The sequence below is a fragment of the Pistacia vera genome, unplaced genomic scaffold, assembly GCF_008641045.1.
Source record: "Pistacia vera cultivar Batoury unplaced genomic scaffold, PisVer_v2 Contig117, whole genome shotgun sequence".
In the NCBI taxonomy this organism is placed as follows: domain Eukaryota; kingdom Viridiplantae; phylum Streptophyta; class Magnoliopsida; order Sapindales; family Anacardiaceae; genus Pistacia; species Pistacia vera.
Genome location: NW_022195215.1, coordinates 947,910 through 970,863, shown reverse-complemented (window position 1 = coordinate 970,863; position 22,954 = coordinate 947,910). Strand labels below are relative to the sequence as shown.

General features: G+C 36.6%; 1 protein-coding gene across 1 annotated transcript; it reads left to right on the top strand.

The window, feature by feature from the left end:
* Positions 1 to 5,288: 5,288 nt before the first annotated feature.
* Positions 5,289 to 7,999, top strand: LOC116107493 (katanin p80 WD40 repeat-containing subunit B1 homolog). Its single transcript, XM_031393760.1, has 7 exons — positions 5,289 to 5,436; positions 6,057 to 6,182; positions 6,289 to 6,363; positions 6,488 to 6,600; positions 6,843 to 6,959; positions 7,068 to 7,136; positions 7,521 to 7,999. The coding sequence occupies exons 1-7, from the start codon at positions 5,305 to 5,307 to the stop codon at positions 7,579 to 7,581; spliced, it is 693 nt and encodes a 230-aa protein (XP_031249620.1). The 5' UTR covers positions 5,289 to 5,304; the 3' UTR covers positions 7,582 to 7,999.
* Positions 8,000 to 22,954: the final 14,955 nt, after the last annotated feature.

Sequence of the window (22,954 nt, the reverse complement as noted above, 5' to 3'; positions counted from 1 at the left end):
TCTTCGCCGCGGCGGAGATGTGTTGAAACCACCGGAAACTCTCTGGACGGTTTCGCCGCAGTGACAGAAGTTTCTTCGCCACAGCGACAGCCCGAATAAAATGTTGATTGAGTTTTAGATATTTTCTTCCCTAAGGCAATTGACCATTCTACCCCTAATTAGCAGGAAAAGTGGGGAGTTAATTGTAAGGATTTTCATGGAGAATGTGTTGATATGGGGGTGAGTTTGAAATGAATCAAAGGATATAATGGAATTCCCAAAGAAGATAAGGGCAAAATGGGAATGCTTTGGTTAAAATTTCACTAAAGGAATTAGAATTAACAAACCCCTCATTTCTTCTTCTCAAACGCAACTCTTCATTCTTCTTCCTCTCAACTTCTCTTCTCTTTTGATCAAGGATTCCAAGGGGTTTTTGAAGTGATTTGAGGTAGAAAAGCAACCTAAGGCTTCCTAGGTAAGAATCTCTACTTAAGTTGTGTGATTTGGAGTTTTAACCCATATTGAAGTTTAGGGTTTTTCATTCTTTGGTTAAGATTAGAGGGAAGTCAAGCTAAACAAGTGAAAGGAAGAATTTGTGAAGTCCTCCATAACAAGGTAAGTAAAACCCAACCCAAGTTGAGATTATTAATCTCTGATTAGGGTTTTGATAGAAATTGTATGTATGTGATGTACAGTAATCCCATGTGTGAAGGCTTAAATAGGATTTCATGCTTTGTAATGTTTACACCTTGCAAATATGAGAAATGAATTGTTGGGTTGGCAAGGTAGTTGAGATGGAATTGAAGGGGTGTTATGGAACCCTATTTGGAAGTGCTTTCTTTGACAGGTTTTTATGACTTTGTGAAGGGTTTTTCCCCATTTTGGATGGTGAGAAAAGGTTTTAGAATCATTGCTATAATAGAGTTTTATAGTGCACATGAGTTGTTTGATGAAATGCCTAATAGAGGTTTGAGTGTAAGTAGTAAACCTTAATTCTTGCAACATTGCATGTGGCATTTCAAATTGCATTAGTGGAGAGAACCATCCATAGGCACTAATGGTGCATTGTAAAGTGACCTAAGAAAGGGTAGGAAACTTGTGTATGCAATTACCCTATAGAGAGCTTGGTGGATGCAATTACTCTAAGGGTAGAGAGCATTGAAAATGCTACAATAAATGAATTAGAAGAGTTTAGTTTAGTGGGATGCTTGTGATCATCACCCACCGTTATGGGAATCGGATTGATGCTTGTGATCATCATCCGAATAGCCCCTAGAGATGGGTCGATGCTTTGTGACCGTCACCCAATGAGTAATAGAGATGGGGTAGATGCTTTGTGATCACTTCCGATTAGTTATTGGATAGTGGGTTGATGCTTTGTGATCATCATCCAACGTTGTAGAAGCGGAGGGTGTGATACTTTGTGATCATCACCCATAGTGACTAGAGACGGGTAAATGCTTGGTGACGTTACCCAATTTATGAGGAACGGGTAGGTGCTAGGTGATCTCCACCCGATAGTTAGGAAGAATCGAGTTGGTGCTTTGTGATCCTCACTCGTAGTCACTAAGAACGGGTTGGTACTTTGTGAATCCACCCGATAGCCATTGAGAGCGAGATGGTGCTGTGTGAACGCCATCCGGCCGTACCTCCGGTAAGATGAGGCCATGTGTTTAGTAGAACAGAGATAGAATCAGAAATAGGGTAAGGAAAGAATTAAAGTTGTTCTTACGGGACAGACAGACAGAGTTTTACTTACTGAGCATTATTTTGTGCTCACCCGTTATTTTCCTTTGTGGATGCAGGTTCTAGGTGATGACGCAGTCAGGGGCGTCGGCAAGCGAAGAGGAATAGCTACACTGTTTTCCCCTGTTTTGTCTTTAAAATGCATTTTTGTAAACAGTAATCTTTGTTATAAAAACATATGATTTCTAATGAAAAGAAATTTTTGGGGCCCAATTTTATATTGTTATTATGCATGCATTGTCCTAGTTTTCAGTAGTTTTACACATCCTATTTCAACGAGCCTTAAACAGATGAAGCTGGAAGAGATAGACCTGAAGCCTGTAGCTACTCCTCTTTACATTTTATCGGAGCCCATCTACTCCCCGAGGAATGATAACTCTTCCAGTCACTTTGGGCGATCCCCCAAAGTGACCAAAATGACAGAATTTTTAGCAGTGGATTGTCCTTCAACATTCAATGGCATTCTTGGACCGACCTCTATTGCGGAACTTCAAGCTATCACTTTCATATACCACCAAAAGATGAAGTTCCCACTCCGATAAGGTGTGGGGAAGTTAGGGGATCACAAAGTAATCTCGCGACTACTACAATCAAGTAGTCCAAATTGCATGTAAGGGGAAAGGAAGCCCGAGGGCAAGCCTGAGCAGACATGATGATCACAAGATTGAGCCACAGCCTGACCTAGTAGAAGATAACATTGATCCTTGTGTTCAGGAAAGTATACCCATAGTGGGCTAGTTGAAACTTTGTCTAAGGTACCTATCGGAGCATGAGCCAACTCATGCCTAAAATCAGGAGTAATCTCAACCCTTAGCTCACAGCCAATTAAACGAGCTTCCACAGACATCCATTGATGTTTTTGCATGGACACATGCTGATATAATTGAGATCAACCCTGAAATCATATGTCATGCACTTAACTCGATAATGAGATAAACTAGTTTTCCCAAATAGAAGAGCATGGACCCAAAGTGCTATGCGACTCTTAAAAGTGAGGTGGACAAGCTCCTCTCAATTGGGTTCATACGGGAGGCCTATTACCCAATTAGGTCGCCAATCATGTTTTGGTGAAAAAAAACCAATGGTAAATGGTGAACTTGTGTTGATTTCCCGAATTTCAACAAGGTTTGCCTCAAGGACAGTTCCTTTGCCCATAATCAACAAGCTCGTTGATGCCACTTTCGGACACGAGCTGCTGAGCTTCATGGATGCATATTCGGGATACAATCAGATTATGATGTTCATGCCCAACAGGAAGCACACCTCGTTCATCACAGATCGGCAATTGTATGCTACAAAGTCATGTCCTTCGATCTGAAAAACGCTAGAGCAACCAACACGCCTCGTTAACTGAGTGTTTTTCAAGCAGATTGGGAAAATAATAAGAGCTTGAAAATTCGTGTTTAGTTAGTGATTTATTTAGAGTATTTGTGTGAAAGTTAATTTAAATTGCAAATTTTGAGTTAATTATTCATAAATACCTCTTATGGGATCACGAGTGTATTTGGAGTATTTTCAAGTTATAAATAATGTTTGAATGAAGAAGGAGGATGTTGATGAAATTTGTGACGATTAGAACAAATAAGGCAAGAATCAGAATTGAAATGAGGAAGCTATGATACTTGAAAATGAGACTTAAAACCTGGAAATTCTTCAAAATGAGCATGCTTCAATGTTTTGATCATAACTTGAGCTATTGAAGCAGATCCATCTCACGTTTCTCCTTCTTCGTCTTGTAGGATATGTCCATTTGTAGGTAACGATACAACTCATTTGGTCCATGTCTGAACGAGTTGGAGCTGCTACTTCCACCATGTTCCATATATGTCCACATGCTCGATCCTTGTTGATAAATGCTTCATCAAGGTCCTTGTCGTCTCTGCTAGCACTGGGCATTTCATTTACCTAGTCTAATATAAAGAAAAAAGACTTTCTAATTTTCTGTTAAAGTATATCAAATAAGAACTATAGTCTAATATAAATGATGGCCCATCTTAGTACCATATATTTAATATGTGTAATTTAAACCTAGGATCTACAATAAGAGCTAATCCAATAATGGAATATCTAACTAATATTTCCGGTATTTTGTTCTATTTTTAAAACAATGTCACTTATTTGCATCATATCTATGTTTAGCAAAAGTTTTAGAAATTTGAAGTAAAATATCTAACGCTATATTAGTAATAAGATAATAAATACCACCTAATGTATTAATAGAATCATAAAAAACTTTAAGAATGAAAGAAAACATTGCAAATGTCCAATCATCATCGTTAATGACTTTGTTTGGATGTTCTTCTGGTTGAACTCTGTAATTGTTTTTTTGTGGTTGGCTAGCTCTTTGCAACATCATATACATGGAGTTCCAATGGATAGGCATGTCCATATATAACTTCTTTGGTCGAATCAGCGGCTCCTTTTGGCGTACTATTTAACGTACTCATCCATCTTGTATTGCTACTGGCATGAATTCGATAGCCTTGCGCACCCTTTCAATCCTTGAATGTATAGCTCTAAACCTGCTTAAAAAATCAAATGGATGATGTGACAACACATCTCTGGTGAAAAAAATTTGTCGTCACCATGCGATCCAATCTCTTTTCAAATAGAGAAATTGTCGCGGTGTTGGCAACTGCATTATCAAGCGTTAGCGCCAAAACTCTCTTAGTTAATAAATAATCTTGCAAAACTTCAATAATTGTAATAATTGTCCCAATGCTATGTTTAGCATATAATGGTTTAAAACCTATGAATTTTTGTTGTAAATGCCAACTATGACCTAGGTATGTATTGACACTCAAAAAATCTGTTTTTAATCTAGTAGCTCATATGTCTAAAGTAAGTGCAATAGATATATTCCTAAAATTTTCAAATTCTATTTTAAGTTTATCTCTTATTTTATTATAAGTTAGTAAGTCTCTTCTACTTGTACCTTTACTAACAGGGCTATATGCTTGACAAAAAACATCTTTAATCATTCAACAAAATAGGATTTTCAAATAAAAAATAGGAGAGTCCTTAGCAACTATGTATCTTGCTATTGCCTCTTGTGCTTTGAGTGCATTGTATTTCAGGCTGAGAAATTGAAGATCGTGATTAAAATTAATTGAGATTGAATTTGCCTACTGGGTGCGGTTGAAGTTGAACTAGATGGTCCGGGCTGTATATATTGGGGGTGCTTCTTCTCTTGGTGTCCCTGCATCGTCGAAGTCCCATGCTCAATGTCGATCATGGCTACACAAAAATTACATACCCTGCACGTTTCTCCCCCTTCCTTTGGCTTTGCTGGTTTTGATTTGGTGAAGTATTGCCATACCCCAACATGACCCTCTTTGATGGTCTTACCCATGCCTGTGGTGTCGCAGCTCGCTTGTTTGGTTGCACGCAGTCCCGACCTTCTGGTTGTGGAATTGCGGCCTCTGGAAATGGTGAAAATGGATCGAACCCTTCCATTTCTTCGATGGATGACACATAAAACTCATTTGGGGATGATCCTTTGATTGCATAATTTGGGAATCCATTATGAATTTATGATAAATAATAAATAACTAAAAACCAACTAATACAACTCCTTACATGAGATTTAAGAACAATGACGAGAAGGCAACTAATGCTGCTCCTCATGTGAGATACAAGAACAATGGAGAGCAAGCAACTATTCTAAGCTCTCACAGGATGGTTGAAGCTGACGAAAGACCCACCATTCTGGTAGGTTTCTGGCCTCCTTGAAAATTAAAAAAAAAAAAAAAAAAAAATTATTCTCTTCACATCTGTAAATATTTCTTTCTTTACTTGGGTTAAAATTTAAGTTTTAGCATAATTTTGTTCATTAGTAAAAACTTGAACGCAAGATTCTTAGGCATTAAAGCTTCTAGTTAAAAGTTACAACTTAATTAAGGTCTGCATCTCATCAAGTCAATATGGACACTATGTATAAACTGATGAAATTTTCACTGTCAGGACTTGTTTCTGTATGAATCTTCAAATCATCATGGTTTTTTTGATAAGCCGCTTGGGGCAATCCCCAACAATCTATTCAATTCAGGCACAGGATAATTTAGACTATCTGAATGCCTTCTGTTTCTGTAACCAGCATAGTTATAGAAAATTATTTCAGCTGTAGAAATTGTTTTCCATTTCTGAAAAATAATCGCCTTCATGAAACTTTTGTGTTTTTGAAGTTTTGTAATGAAAGCTTAAAAAGAGTTTCCAATCAGATAACATTATAATCTCTTGAAAATGTTTCTTAAAAGGTTTGGCGAATGTCTTTTGAGACATTTAGATACCTGACGTGTATACAATTTCACTTCATGTTTGATATTCAACAGAGTCGAGAACCGCAAATTCCAGGAAGGGATACAACCTCTGCAAATGATGGGGAAGTTATTGAAAATTTGATGCAAACTCATGATGTATTCATAAGTACTCTTCGGTCTCGCTTGACCAAATTACAGGTGATTTTTGCTGGTCACTCATGTTTATTATTTAGTGAAGGTGGACAATTATTGTTCCTCTACTTAGCTAGAAATGGTATGATACTAGTTGTAATTTTACTTGCAGGTGGTTCGACATTTTTGGGAAAGAAATGACGTTAAAGGTGCTATTGGTGCCATGATGAAGCTGCCAGATCATTCTGTAAGTATTCGGTGGAAGTATTCAAGTAGTTTGCTTATTCTGTTTCTGATGGTTAGAATTGGTTTTCTAGTGGTTTATTATGCACCTATTTGGTCTTCCTAAGATTTAATTGATCCTTGAACAGGTGCAAGCTGATACTATCAGTATCCTGATGGAGAAAATGGAGACTCTCAACTTAGATTTATTTTTGTGCTTGCTTCCTGTGCTTGTGGGTTTACTGGACAGCAAGATGGAAAGGTACATTTGTAAGCTTGTGCACTTGTAATGCTAGGGGTTCTAATATACCATAGAATTTTGACCATCTTGTTCTTGTTCTCACTTATGTTTTCTGGATTAGTTGGGTAAACATTTTACTTATAAATATCACTTATTTGACCACGTGTTACGGAATTGAAGGGATATGTTCTTTTTCCAATGGTGCACTAAATTCAAATTGGCTAATTATCCTTAAAGCCATTCCTTTTTGTTGGAAATTACAGGCATGCAAGCATCTCATTGGAGATGCTTCTGAAGCTTGTAGCAGTATTTGGTCCAATGATACACTCAACCGTTTCAGCACCTCCCGCTGTAGGTGTTGATCTTCACTTAGAGCAAAGGTATCTTAGTTAATATTACTTCTGTTATTTACCTTACAATTTCTTGATACCTTGAGTTAATGTGAATTATTGTCTGTGTAATTCTCTTCTTTGAATATTTGCATTCAGGCGAGAATGCTGCAAGCAATGTTTTGTACATCTTCAGAAGGTCCAGAAAATTCTTCCAGATCTTGTAAGGTAAGTTTGCTGTCTTTGAGTTGTAGGCTGAAAAGGGTACCAATAAAAGAGAAGGTGCTCCTTACTGAACTGGTTCGATCACTATGAGTCTGTTGACTTCACCTAATTACACTATGTTGATGCTCGAAGCTCAAGCTATTAAAACTCTAAATGACTTCTAGAATTAAGTAAATCATTCAAATCTAATAATTTACCGGAAATGAACTTGTATGCTAATGAATTGTAAGTCCTGCATGAGTTGGGGAATTCTCCTGTAGTATTAAGTATTCAATGATGCAGTTTGTGTATTAAGTGTTCTATGTGTTTTGAAATAGCAAGAATTGTTTAAAACTTTTTGTCTTTCATCAATGATCTGAAAATTGTTTTCTGCCGGTTTTGCTACAGGAGGGGTGGTTTGCTGGCAAAATGTGCTTCAGAATTGAATTTAATTCTTCAAGAATCATAGGCAATCCTGCAAGCCAGTACTAGTTTCTGCTAAAGCTCTTAAGAGTGGCTTGGCCGAATACTCTAACCGGCTACTATTTAATACAGTATTTCCGCATCTCATTGTGTGTATTCACAATTTTGTCTTGCGCTTCATACATTTTGCTGTCATCCTTGGATTTCGTCTCGGATGAGATTCTCATGAGTAAAGGTAAGAGCAGAGCCATACATTTAACTGTCATCACCTGCATTTCCAGAAGGTGGAAAGACTAAATTTTGGCCTTCTGGAACTGTGGAGGATATTTCTAGTCATGATTCTTTGATTACAGATGATGTGTAATTTTCCATTTAAATGAATGTAAGTATGCTCCAGTATATATAATATTGTATGTATCTTGTATTTGTAATGATCAATGAAATATGTGTACTTTTGGAGCTTCCGATCCCATGAGATTTATACATGTTTTGGTACGTGGTACATGGCTACATGCAATGGAATTGGTAAAGCTAAAGCATTGTGACTGCAAATTAAATGAAAAAGGAGATTATATTCATATCCAGAAACAAAATCTAATGCCCTAAAAACATTCATATTATGAATCCATGTGTAGTGTAACAGAGAAGAACATACGCATCAACCGTTGGTTGAGAGTATTGGTAAGGCAATATGACTGGTCATTAGCATGCTACAAGCACAGCCATACACGTGTTTCTATACATGTCTCTTTACAAGGCCAGGCCGCACAGCCATTGTAGAGTCCAATCATATTAACTTGTTGAAATGGAATTCAATCGCTTGAAGAAAATCGAGAACTTTCTTTCATCTTATTATCACTATTTCTAAAATTTTTGGTTTAAGTTTCAAACTTTTAAGATTCTGTATTACGAATAACTTTTCGAGATGTTCCTGTATCCACCATTAACCAACAAAAAGATTTTGGGTTGTGAGAGTGAAACAAAAACAGCTTCAAGTTATGGCCCATAGAAAACCAAAAGTTTTGCCTGGTTGCATTACATGTAATGTTTGTTTGGTAATAACCAAAAGAAGTCAAGGTGCATCACTATTTGCCAAAATGTAACACTTTTAAGTTTTAACTGCTTTCTGAGTCACCCACATTAACTATGTGTAAAGATGAGGTTTTCATTGGAAAAAGGGCAAATACTAAGGGTCACGTTTGATTCATTATTCTGATACTTTTTAGAATAATATTTTAAAAAAGTTAAATTGGGCGGGTATTACGATATAGAATTTAAAAATTAACAAAAATACCCCTTATGTTTGTTTATTTACTAAACACCCATATAATAAAATATTAAAAGTTAACAAAAACACCTCCAACCCACCTATTAAATACGGACAGCCGACCACCACCGCCGGAGGATGGCTGGAGTCATCGTATCAACACATGACCGACTGGATCTTGTCAGTCGTGCGCCGATATGGCCTTTTCCGTCCAGATCCACGGTAGATCTGGTCAGAAAAGGCTAGATCTATGGCTGGATCTGGTCGCATTTGGTCGTCAACGACGGCTAAAGATACGGCCGTCGTTGATGGTCAACGACGACCATATCTTAGCTGTCGTTGACGACTGACTACGGCCAAAGATCTGGCTGTGTACGACCAGATCTTCGGCAGTGGTGACCGAAATCTGGTAAATATGGGTTGTTGAGGTGTTTTTGCAATTTCTAAAAAAAATATTTGGGGGTATTTAGTTAAATTTATAAATTTAGGGGGTTTAAAAGAAATTGAATAATATAGAATAACATTGTGAGAATAAGTCAATTTTACTATTTAACTTTATTGGGAATACTAATAATAGTATTCCAAGAGTGTAACAAACGGACCCTAAATTATCCCCCTTTTTAAGCTTTATTGGATTGGATATGATTTGGACTTTAATTAATAATTAACCATTAATCCTAAATTAAACGGGATGCAATTGAAATATCCTTTGAATCAGACAATTCAAAAAAAAATGGCCCAAATGGACATTGATAAATAGCAAATTTAATAGAGGTTACAATATCATTTGCATTGCAAAGTAAAGCAGGATTTTGTTACGGTAATTAGACAAATATTATAGGGTTATTATTAACTACACCCCCTGAAATTAAAAGATCTTCCTAACCCCCACAAACCATTGTTTTAAAACCCGGACCGGAGGACAACCCGTTTTGCTGCCTGAGTCACGGGTCAACCGGTCCAACTGGTTAGACAGGCCGGTTGGACAGTTGGACCGATGACGTCGACAATAATTTTATTTTTTAAAAATTTCTATTAATCTCTCAAATTTAATATATTACAAAAATTCCCCTAAAAAATTCAAATTAGTCCCTAAAATTTTTATTTATTTCAAAAATACCCTAAAAATTACCAATTAATCCCTAAACTTTTGACATATCTCCAAAACACCCCTATACAATTACAAATTAACCCTTATAATTTTGAAATATTACAAAAAACACCCTAAGACTTGAACCAGACCGGAGAAGCTGCCGAGTCCCGGTCCGACCGATCGGTTCGATTTTTAAAACAAAGCCACAAACTTCAAGAACTACCTAAACACCCCCAACTTCACTTTTGACCATTAAAATTGACAGAGAGAAAGGTAAAATAGATATTCAAATAAAGAAACTGTCGCGGTGTTGATAGCTGCATTATCAAGCATTGACGCCATAATTCTCTCAGTTAATAAATAATCTTGCAAAACTGTAATAATTGTAAAATAAATTGTCTCAGCACTGTGTTTAGCAAATAATGGTTTAAAACCTATCAATTTTGTTGTAAATGTCAACTATGATCTAGGTAATGTATTGTGACACTAAAAACTAGGGGTGTTCGGTTCCGGGTACCCTGCACTTTTTAAAGGAACCGGAACCAGAACCGAAACCGACGGTTCCTTGAAATTTGGAACCAGAACCGGAACCGATGGTTTCGGTTCCTAGGTACCCAGAACCAGAACCTGTAACAATGGTTCCGGTTCCGGTTCTGGGTACCCTGTAAAATTATACGAACCCCCAAAAGTTTTTAAAATGGCAAAAAAAACCCTTAAAAATTTACAAATACCCCCCCACTTGGCACTTTTTAACAAAAATAAAATTACAAATTATAAATTCAAAATTACAAACTTCATTACTTTGTAAAGGTAGATTCTCAAAAGTGAAACCAACTTACTTTAAATGTTATGAAATATAAATATAAATGTATTCACATTACTTTTTCTATAAAAGTTTTTATTAACCCCCCTAATCTTTAATTTTATTTTATATTAGTCTTAGTTCCTGGTTCCGGTTCCAGTTCCTAACTATAAGAACCGGAATCGGAACCGTACAGTAACGGTTCCAAAGATTTGGAACCGAAACCTATCCATTGACGACTGGTTCTGGGTAGGAACCGGAACCAAACCCAGGGTACCCGTCGGTTCCGGTTCCTACCGGTTCTTTTGAACACCCCTACTCAAAACATCTGTTTTTGATGTAACAGCCCATATGTTTGAAGTAAGTGCAATATATATATTCCTAAAATTTTCAAATTCTATTTTAAGTTGATCTCTTATTTTATTATAAAGTTTTAGTATGTCCCTTCTACTTATACCTTTACTAATAGGGTTATATGCTGGACAAAAAACATCTTTAATCATTTCAACAAAATAAGGATTTTCAGATAAAGAAAAAGCAGAGTCTGTAGCAACCATGTATCTTGGTATTGCCTCTCGTGCTTTGAGTGCATTGCATTGCCAGGCTGAGAGAGTTGAGGATTGTGGATAAAAATTAAGTTGAGTTTGAATTTGCCTATCTAGTGCGGTTGAAATTGAATCGGACGGTTCGGGCTGCATATATTGAGGGTGCTTCTTCTCCAAGTGCCACCGCATCATCAAAGTCTCGTGCTCAGTGTTGATAATGGTTGCACAAAAATTACATACCCCGCACGTTTCTCCCCCCTCCCCATTTGGCTTTGCTCGTTTTGATTTGGTAAAGTATTGTCATACCCAGGACACAACCTTCTTTGACAGTCTTGCCGTGCCTGTGGTGTTGCAGCTCGCTTGTGTTTGGCTACACGCAATCCCGACCGTTTCTGGTTGTGGAATTGTTGCCTCTGGAAAGTGTGAAAATTTTCATTTCTTTGGTGGATGAAACGTAAAACTCATTTGCGGATGATCCTCCGAATGCATAATTTTGGAAATCCATTATGAATTTATGATAAAATAATAAATAACTAAAATGGAAGAAATTGAATAATATAAATAAAATATGAATAATATATGAAATTGAATAATATAAATAATAATATGAATAAATATAAATATAAATTGAAGAGAGTTTGAGAATTGGAGTAGAGAGAATGAGAGATTGAGAGTAATGAAGAAAATGGAGGTTTGGGGGTTAATTTATACTTGAGGTTTGGGGGGGAAAGTGAAAAAAAAAAAAACCTTACCCCCTCCCCATGACCGTTGGTTGCTTAATTGTTGATTTTATAATTTTTTTTGTAAAATATCATTTTAGTCCCTATATTTATTGACTATTTCATAAAAACCAGAGGGTTTTTTATATTTTCCAAGGGTCTTTTTGAAATAAGGGTGAAGGGTTTGGGCCCGGGCCCGGGACTGAGAAGCGGTACCAACCCAAGGACCAATCCCTCCTCTTTTAGGCCAGTCTGGGTCTGGTACTGGGTCTGATTTTTTTGGGGTAGGTTTTTTGGGCTCGGTCCCAAATTCCCACCTCTATTATCAATCAAGTTTTCAAATCATAAACATAAAATTTTAAAATATTGTTTTCAGACAAATATGTCAAATGCATTTTCATTTTTCATTTCCAAATACCAATGTCAGAAAAATATATCTATTATGCCTAAAATAAGGGCTGACCTATGCTGATGTCAGCAAGCACTAACCAGAATTCAAAAAGGCTTCTCACCATCCAGAATTTGTCATGTCTCCAAAGACAGAAAGAATATAGCTGTCAACAACCTAGTTAACTCAAGTTTTGCCTATGAATGAATTTGGTTCACACACCTGTCCAAGCCCTATTTAATTTAAGGATATTCTTTGAGTTCTCAACGAATGGAAAGGTATGAAAGATTTGCACGACACCAATCCACTTGCAAAAATGTAATTGTTACCTTGAGCACAGTGGGTATAAATAGGCAGCTCCCCCTCACAAAATCGAGTTAGACACTCTTGAATTCAACAAAGTAAATAGAAAAGACACACTATATAATACCCACATTCAAAAATATGGTAGGAATTATTTTATAGTCATAGTGAATATATTTAACTAGTTTTATAGAGGAATTCCATAAAAGCTTCAATAGGGGCAAAATGGTCATTTCACACAGAATCATGTGTTCAAGTGAAAAGTGAGTATGATAAATATAATGTATTAAGTGTGCTAGCCATGAGAATAGAGTGATAGAAAGATTATGGAAAATACACGTGATGTGATGCCGAGATAAATACGTATTTGTAAAGCAATAGAAAGAAATTAAAGAATAAGAGTAAAATGGTCTTTTCACTCACAACTAGAAAAAGTGGGGAGTGAAAATGATCAAGAATATGTGTTAAATCCATTGAAAGTGAGGGTATATTGGTAAATGCACGTATGGCATAATTGGAATTATCATAAGAATGCAAGGGCAAAATGGGAATGTATGTATATATATATTAGTTATAAGGTTTCAATTGACAAAACCCTAGCCATTCTCATCCCTTGGGCACGCCACCTTCTTCCCCCATTTCTCCTCCATTTCTTTAAAGTCTTCCAAGAGAATTACATGAGAATTCGTGCCTAAGTGAATATATGTTCATTTTGTGGCTTTCTAAGGTAAGAATTTTAGCAAAAGTTTGTGATTTGTGTTTTATAAGTATGAGTTCTCATGAATTTATGTGTTTTAGCATGAATCAATGGAGAAAGTGAGCAAAGGAAGCAAAGAAAAGGATTCTTGCAAGAAAAAGGTAAGTAAACCCAATCTAAGCTTTAATTTGAGTAGTATATGTGTAAGTTGATTCTTGAGTGTTTGTGTATGATGTATGATAAGAAGTATTGGTTGTTTAGATGCTTGTTTGATGGAGAATAATGTGTAGAAGTTCAGCCAAGATGAGTAGTTATGTAGATGTGATGTTTTGGTTGAACTTTGGATGAAATTTTAATGAGTTGATGTTGGAATTTGAAACTGCTGAATCTGGCCAGATTTAAAGTTAAGTTTGGTGAGTTTTTGCTCCAATTTTGGTGGATTTGGAGAGATGTGGAAGTGTGGCCAACCAAGTATTTGCATGTGCATGTGAATTGTTTGATGAAAATTCAAAGAGAAATGCATGCATGAGTTTGTTAAATCTTATTGAAGAAATTGTTTGAGAAAGGAAAAAATTGGAGTTGAAATGTTATGTTAGGCTTAACCAAGTGTAAGTTTTAGTATTCAAGAGTGCATTTTGTTATGCCAAAATTTAGAATATGTCTTGGTCATGTTAGTTCAATGAAATGAATGACCTTTAGTGCATGGTTTAAGTTGCTTGAACTTTTAGCATTAGTTTGCATGACATATTGTATTTAGTCATTGAATTATGAGTTTTGAAACTTATGACTTTAGAAAAGTGATGGCAATAATTGCATATTAAATTGTTGCAATAGTGTAGTATTGATGATAGTAAAAGATGGGTGATTATATTATAATATTACAATATGCCACAATAAATTGTCAAGCTTGTATGCTTGAAATTAGAAAGATCATTCAAAGAATGGCTTGGCCAAATGAGTATATTGTTGTTTCTTGTTTTGAGATTAGTTATAAACAATATGTAATAAGTGATTTTATTGGATAAAGAATAGAAAAGCTTTCCCAAGTATAAATATCAAAGAAATAGAAGTTTAGTTTATGTATTAAATACATGACCATTTTAGAAATTGATTGGTATGAGTATAGTTTTCATGCCTTATTATATATTACAAGCTATAGAATTGTGCTAGAAGATCTTGAGAATATGTTGTATTGGCCAAAAGTTTAGTTAGGAATGTTAGAAAGAAATTAGAATTTATCCAAAGTATATTTGTTGTGCCATATGTTAGATTGAATTTACAATGATTAATATGGCAATATAGATTAATTTATAGAATGTAGCCAAAAGAAAAGAAGAAAGAAGGGCATGTATAACAATGTTGATGGTCATGTTAAGAGAATAAAAATTTATGGCATTAAGATTTGTATTTAGAAAGTTGTACAAGACATGTTTGTTACATTAGAAAATATTAGAGAGTAGAATTTGTGAGAGATAATGTAATTGTGTACGTGTACATTTTACATAGCATGATAGAATTGAAGAATTACATAATTATGTAGAAATTATAGAATCACGTACGTACATACGATGCATAGAATTCAGAAATAAAGAATAAAATAGAAAATGTTTAATTTAAGCGTGTTAGTAGAATAGAACTTTGGGCTTTCTAGAAAAGTATAGAAATAAAAGCCTTAGAATAATACATGCCAGAGTCAAACACGTATTTTGGGATCATGCATAGACAACATATAAATGCATGACATAGCATAGCATATATTTCAGAAATTTTAAAATTATTGGAAAATGTCTAGCTAGTTATTTTGCAGATTTACAGAGCATGTTTTCAAAGGACTGTTGCGATGGGGAACCTGTGAGCATTCGCTGCGTTAGCTAGTGGCGACAGAGATGCAGAATTCCCACATGCACGCTGCCATCAGTGAGCGGCCTCAAAATAGAAAATAGAATTGTACAATCCGCTAGAAGTGCATGTGGATGAGGACTGTACCCAGAAAAAATTTCAGAATACGCTCACACGGCCAGGGTTCCAAATCCATGCCTCAGCCTAGTCCGATCAGCAAACCAGAACAGAATACAGAAAGAATTTCAGAAAGAAAGAAAAAGAGAATAAAAAATAGAATACAGAAAGAATTTCAGAAAGAAAGAAAAATAGAATAAGAAATAGAAAACAGAAAGAATTTCAGAAAGAAAGAGAAATAGAATAAGAAATAGAAAACAGAAAGAATTTCAGAAAGAAAGAAAAATAGAATAAGAAATAGAAAACAGAAAGAATTTCAGAAAGAAAGAGAAATAGAATAAGAAATAGAAAACAGAAAAAATTTCAGAAAGAAAGGAAAAGAATTAGAAAAGAATTTTCAAAAAGAATACAAACATGATCATTTGCATATGCCTCAGACATTTTATGTGCATTGCATCTTATGCATTTATGCATAGATTAAAGAGTTTATTTTATTATTACGTGTCTGACTAGCCAAGAAAATAAAATAGAAGCTCGTGAGAATAGAGAATAAAAGAAAATAGAAGCCCATGAGACTAGCCAAGAAAAGAAAATAGAAGCCCGTGAGAATAGAGAAGAAAAGAAAATAGAAACCTATGAGAATAGAGAAGAAAAGAAAATAGAAGCCTACGAGAATAGAAAAGAAAATAGAGATATACAAAAAAAGAACAGAAATTAGATACATGCTAGAAAAGAATAGAAATTAGAAACATAACAAATAGCAAGGAAACTTAGCGATTTGTTGAGTAGAGAAAGAAACAGAAAGTTATAATCTAGTAGAGAAGAGAAATAAAATGATAAAGAATAGCACAACACTAGAAGGATTTAGAAAGATTTGAGAAAAATAGAAAACTGCTAAGTAGTACGCTTGAGAATAAAAAGAGAAAGCAAGCAGAAATTTAGAAGCAGTACAGCGAAAACGGGGATAGCAGAGTAAGAACATAGTTAGATTTGGTTTACTTACTGAGCATTTATAGCTCACCCCGTTGCTTTCTTTATTTTGCAGGTATTAGATTGTAGTGGTCGGGAGACATCAAGCTTGCGAGAGGATTGCACACACTGTCTCAGTGAAGAATTTTAATGTGTATTTATATATGTGAGAAATAGTCTTTGTGTAATAGTATGTTATAATTAGAATAAGGATAAAAAATTTAGACGAACACCCTTTTTAAGCTAGCAATTCTCTAGATTCTCTCTATAAGATACTCAGTGAATACTTGCCTAGTGAGATATTGCACACTATGAGAAAGAAACTAGCTTGATATTCTCTAAGAACACTTAGAACACCAAGCACTTGTAACACCAGATCGTAGTTCGTAACCTATTGTAATCTTGGCTAACGACCAGGAACACACTCATATAAAAAATACAATAGATGTACGATTCGCTTTAAGCATCTGAACCACTATAAAAACCCTATTGTCTCATTTATTATTTTATGTCCTTGCATGCTACTATGAAAACAGTACCACAATCAACTCTGATAATCATCTCACGTGTAATCTCTTAGCATTTTGAACGTGCGAAGTCGTTGGTGTCAAAATCACGCATCAACAATTTGGCGCTAGAAGGAAGGCCCAGATTCACATCAACTCTCTATCTGGTAATCTCAGCTGACTCGTCAATTTCATCTTCAAAGATCAACCACAAACTCTCATGGCTCGTGGTTTTGAAACCAAGCGCACAAGCACCAACAACGAGGAGATTTCTGTAATTAGGAAACTACTCCTTTCGAAGTAGTTCCAACTCCCCAAGATGTTGTGGGGAGCATCCCCTCAACCTTCCAAGTGGATCTTGCTTTGATCCATTACCTGGAAAAATTTGATAACAACCTCCAAACGATTAACCAAAGGTTGGATCGTTTGGATCAGGTAGTGCCAGCAAATTCAGACAAGGTGGTACCACCCCCAAAAATGCTTGTAGGTCGCTCTAAAGCATGGAAACGAGTGCAGCCTCGTACCACACACACTACAACACAAAAGAATAAGGGTAAACAAGTAGCCAATCAAGGGCAAAAAGGCCAAAAAAGGCATGCGAATACTAGTCGCAAGCAAGTTAAGAAACCTCTGGCTCAGCGACTTGGCAGTACTTTGCACCAAGAGCAGGCCCACGACACGTCGCAAGGGCACGCCCATGAAGGTCCCAAGTAAGGAGGTTCCCACTATTGCTAGCATGATGGTTTCGACCATCACCGCTAGGGAAGTACCCACCATCAGCGCGTCGGTTCTAACCATTGTATAGATAGGAAAAATTCCAACCAGCCACTTAGCGCATTCATAGGGCTTAGGCCCGCAAGTGTCAAGGCATGCTGAAGGCTTCGGCCAGAGCAGAGAAAGCACCAACTTGCTGTCTTTCATCAATCGCAATCATCGGGAACTTACCCATATTACAGAGAGTGACCCCCAAAGGCTCCGCTTCCTCAGATTGAGGAGTTACAGCGAGCTTTGAATCAGCTTTGAGCTCAATAAAATGAGCAGGGAGTGATCGCTGAGGCGTCTCCCTTTTCTCCAACAATTCTGACTGCACTTCTCCCCCCAAGATTCAGAATGCCCGACGTGAAAGCATTTGACGAGAATTCGGATCCTTAAGATCATCTCTATGAGTTTAACAACCCATGGAGCTTCACCAAGTTTCAAACTTGGCGAAATGTCACTGTTTGGTAGTGACTTTGACTGCCCATGCTAAACGTTGGTTTAGATCACTTCCACCAGGATCTATCAACTCATGGCAGCAAATGAGCTCATTATTCCCGAGAAACTTCCAAGCAAATTAGAAGTTCTCAATGCAGCTCAGCTATCTAAGCAACATACGATGGGAGAAGAATGAGTCTCTCTAGTCTTACATTGACAAGTTCCATAGGGAATTGAATAAGGTGGCTAATAAACCTAAAGATTTAGTTCAAACTCTGATCATTGCCAAAGTTCGCTCGCAAACCGACCTATGGAACAAGCTACAATCGGAAGACAACACTTCCCTTACTCGCTTCTACAACCTGATAGAGAAATATTTGTGGATTAAAAACTTTATGGCAGCTTTAAATCGCCACAACCCCAAGCCTTCGACCAGCGCACCCAGTTGAAGGGATGAATTTTGAGGGGAGAGTGGTAGAAAAAATGATCGTAAATAGGCTAATGACAATCAGAGAAAGGGAAAGAAACAACGATTTGAGCCCAAGAAAACTTATGCTCCACTGCCCCGTTGCGACTGTGACAATTTTGCTCCACTGAATTGGCCATTTTGGCTAATTTAGTATAAGCTAATCTGCTCAGAGAACCAGAACCCATGAAGGCACCCTTGTCTAAAAGGAATGCCAAGAAATATTGTCGCTACCATAGGGACATTGGGCACCATACCGCTGGATGTCGAGCTCTCAAGCAAACAATTGAAGACCTTATCCAGAAAGGTCATTTCAAGGAGTATGTTAACGGTCCAACTCCCTTGAGGGAGAAATACCAAAACGACGGGGAAAGGCGTAGAGGTCACAACTTGGTAAGACCATCATTAGGGGACCTCATATTGTAGAGACCTCTCGGTATGCATAAGATAGGTATGCCCAATAAGCTTGGTATGAGCCTTACAATGTGCTCAATCTAGAACCGCGACCTCACAAGCAAAACAGAGAAGAGGAGATAACCTTCTCTGAGAAAGATGTGAAACGAGTGCACCACCCTCATGAGGATATATTAGTTGTTGCAGCTGAGATAAGAAGGTGCGAAGTCCACCAGATGTTGGTGGACAATGAGAGCGTCATGAACATCCTATTTCAGCGAGCCTTTAAACAGATGAAGCTGGAAGAGACAGACCTGAAGCTTGTAGCTATTCCTCTTTACGATTTTATCGGGGACCATCTAACTCCCCGAGGAATGATAACTCTTCCAGTCACTTTGGGCGATCCCCACGAAGTGACCAAAATGACATAATTTTTAGCAGTGGATTGTCCTTCAACATTCAATGGTATTCTTGGACTACCTCTATTGCGGAACTTCAAAGCTATCACTTTCATCTACCACTAAAAAATGAAGTTCCCTACTCCGATAAGGTGTGGGGAAGTTAGGGGATCACAACGTGAATCTCGCGACTACTATAATCAAGTAGTCCAAATTGCATATAAAGGGAAAGGGAAGCCCGAGGGCAAGCCCGAGCAGACAATGATGATCAGCAAGATTGAGCCACAGCCTAGCCTAGTGGAAGATAACATTGATCCTTGTGTTCAAGAAAGTATACCCATAGTGGGCTAGTTGAAACTTTGTCTAAGGTACCTATCAACGAGCATGAGCCAACTCATGTGCTGAGAATCAGGAGTAATCTCAACCCCCAGCTCACAGCCAATTTAACGAGCTTCCACAGACAGAACATTGATGTTTTTGCATGGACACATGCTGATATGATTGGGATCAACCCTGAAATCATATGTCATGCACTTAACATCGATAATGAGATCAAACTAGTTTGCCAAAATAGAAGAGCTATGGACCCAAAGTGCTATGCGGCTCTTAAAAGTGAAGTGGACAAGCTCTTCTCAATTGGGTTCATACGGGAGGCCAATTACCCAAGTTGGGTCGCCAATCATGTTTTGGTGAAAAAAACCAATGGTAAATGGTGAACTTGTGTTGATTTCACGAATTTCAACAAGGTTTGCCTCAAGGACAATTTCCCTTTGCCCATAATCAACTAGCTCGTTTATGTCACCTTCGGACACGAGCTGCTGAGCTTCATGGATGCATATTTGGGATACAATCAGGTTATGATGTTCATGCCTAATAGGAAGCACACCTCGTTCATCACAGATCGGCGGCTGTATTGCTATAAAGTCATGTCCTTCAATCTGAAAAACGCTAGAGCAACCAACCAACGCCTCGTTAACTAAATGTTTTTCGAGCAGATCGGGAAAATAATAAGAGCTTGAAAATACGTGTTTAGTTAGTGATTTATTTAGAGTATTTGTGTGAAAGTTAATTTAAAGTGCAAATTTTGAGTTAATTATTTCATAAATACCTCTTATGGGATCACGAGTGTACTTTGAGTATTTTCAGGTTATAAATAATGTTTGAATGAAGAAGGATGATGTTGATCAAATTTGTGACGAGTAGGAACAAACAGTGCAAGAATCAAAATTGAAATGAGGAAGTTATGATACTCTAAAGATGAGACTTAAAACCTGGAAATTCTTCAAAATGAGCATGCTTCAATATTTTAATCATAACTTGAGCTATTGAAGTAGATCCATCTCACGTTTCTCCTTCTTCGTCTTGTAGGATATGTCCATTTGTAGGTAACGATGCAACTCATTTGGTCCATGTCTGAACGAGTTGGAGCTGCTACTTCCACCATGTTCCATATATGTCCACATGCTTGATCCTTGTTGATAAATGTCTTCATCAAGGTCCTTGTCGTCTCTACTAGCATTGGGCATTTCATTGTACCTAGTCTAATATAAAGAAAAAAGACTTTCCAATTTTCTGTTAAAGTATATCAAATAAGAACTATAGTCGTAATATAAATGATGGCCCATCTTAGTAACCGTATATTTAAATACGTGTAATTTAAACCTAGGATCTACAATAAGAGCTAATCCATATAAGAATAGAATATCTAACTAATATTTCCGGTATTTTGTTTCTATTTTTAAAACAATGTCACTTAAATTTGCATCATATCTATGTTTAGCAAAAGTTTTAGAAATTTGAAGTAAAATATCTAACGCTACATTAGTAATAGGATAATAAATACCACTTAATGTATTAGTGGAATCATAAAAAACTTTAAGAAATGAAAGAAAAACATTGCAAATCGTCCAATCATCATCATTAATGACTTTGTTTGGATAGTTCTTCTGGTTGACGAACTCTGTAATTTGTTTTGTGGTTGGCATAGCTCTTTGTAACATCATATACATGGAGTTCCAATGGATAGGCATGTCCATACATAACTTCTTTGGTCGAATAAGCGGCTCTTTTTGGCGATAATATTTTACGTACTCAATCCATCTTGTATTGCTACTGGCGATGAATTCGATAGTCGTGCGCACCCTTTCAATCCTTGAATGTATAGCTTCTAAACCTGCTTTAACAATCAAATTGATGATGTGACAAGCACATCTCTGGTGAAAAAATTTGTCGTCACCATGCGGATCCAATCTCTTTTCAAATAGAGAAATTGTCGCGGTATTGACAACTACATTATCAAGCGTTAGCGCCACAACTCTCTTAGTTAATAAATAATCTTGCAAAACTTCAATAATTGTAAAATAAATTGTCCCAACACTATGTTTAGCATATAATGGTTTAAAACCTATGAATTTTTGTTGTAAATGCCAACTATGACCTAGGTAATGTATTCTGACACTCAAAAAATCTGTTTTTAATCTAGTAGCTCATATGTCTAAAGTAAGTGCAATAGATATATTCCTAAAATTTTCAAATTCTATTTTAAGTTTATCTCTTATTTTATTATAAAGTTTTAGTAAGTCTCTTCTACTTGTACCTTTACTAATAGGGTTATATGCTAGACAAAAAACATCTTTAATCATTTCAACAAAATAAGGATTTTCAAATAAAAAAATAGGAGAGTCCTTAGCAACTATGTATCTTGCTATTGCCTCTCGTGCTTTGAGTGCATTATATTGTCAGGCTGAGAGAGTTGAAGATCGTGGATTAAAATTAAGTTGAGATTGAATTTTCCTACCGGGTGCGGTTGAAGTTGAACTAGACGGTCCGGGCTACATATATTGGGGGTGCTTCTTCTCTTGGTGTCCCTGCATCATCGAAGTCCCATGCTCAATGTCGATCATGGCTACACAAAAATTACATGCCCTGCACGTTTCTCCCCCTTCCTTTGGCTTTGCCTGTTTTGATTTGGTAAAGTATTGTCATACCCCAAACACGACCCTCTTTGACGTTCTTACCATGCCCGTGGTGTCGCAACTCGCTTGTGTTTGGCTGCACGCAGTCTTGGCTGTTTTGGTTGTGGAATTGCTGCCTCTGGAAATGGTGAAAATGGATCGAACCCTTCCATTTCTTCGATGGATGGCACATAAAACTCATTTGAGGATGATCCTCTAATTGCATAATTTGGGAATCCATTATGAATTTATGATAAAATAATAAATAACTAAAATGGAAGAAATTGAATAATATAAATAATATATGAAATTGAAAAATGGAAGAAATTGAATAATATAAATAATAATATGAATAATAAATGAATAAATATAAATATAAATTGAAGAGAGTTTGAGAATTGGAGTAGAGAGAATGAGAGATTGAGAGTTGTGAAGAAAATGGAGGAAAATGGTGTTATTTATAGTTTAGGTTTGGGGGGGGGGGAAGTGAAAGAAAAAAAAAATTCCCCCTTCCCCCATGATTGTTGGCTGTTGACCATTGGTCAAATGACCGTAGAGTATATGAGGGAGTTTTCTCCCATTTTGGATGATGAAAGAGAGGAGAAGAGTTATAGTTAAAGTGGAGTTTTTATATGCACATGAGTTGTTTGATGAAATGCTTATGAGAGGCATGAGTAAGAGTAGAGAACCTTAACTATTGCTACATGGCATAATTGCATTTCATTAGTGCATTAATGAGCATGAGTCATTCATATGCATTAATTGTGCA

Excerpts from the sequence above, each read along its gene's own strand:
- LOC116107493 (XM_031393760.1), top strand. The coding sequence starts at position 5,305 with ATGAGATTTAAGAACAATGACGAGAAGGCAACTAATGCTGCTCCTCAT. Across the intron at positions 5,437-6,056 it reads ACGAAAGACCCACCATTCTG|AGTCGAGAACCGCAAATTCC; the intron begins GTAGGTTTCTGG and ends GATATTCAACAG. Across the intron at positions 6,960-7,067 it reads GATCTTCACTTAGAGCAAAG|GCGAGAATGCTGCAAGCAAT; the intron begins GTATCTTAGTTA and ends ATTTGCATTCAG.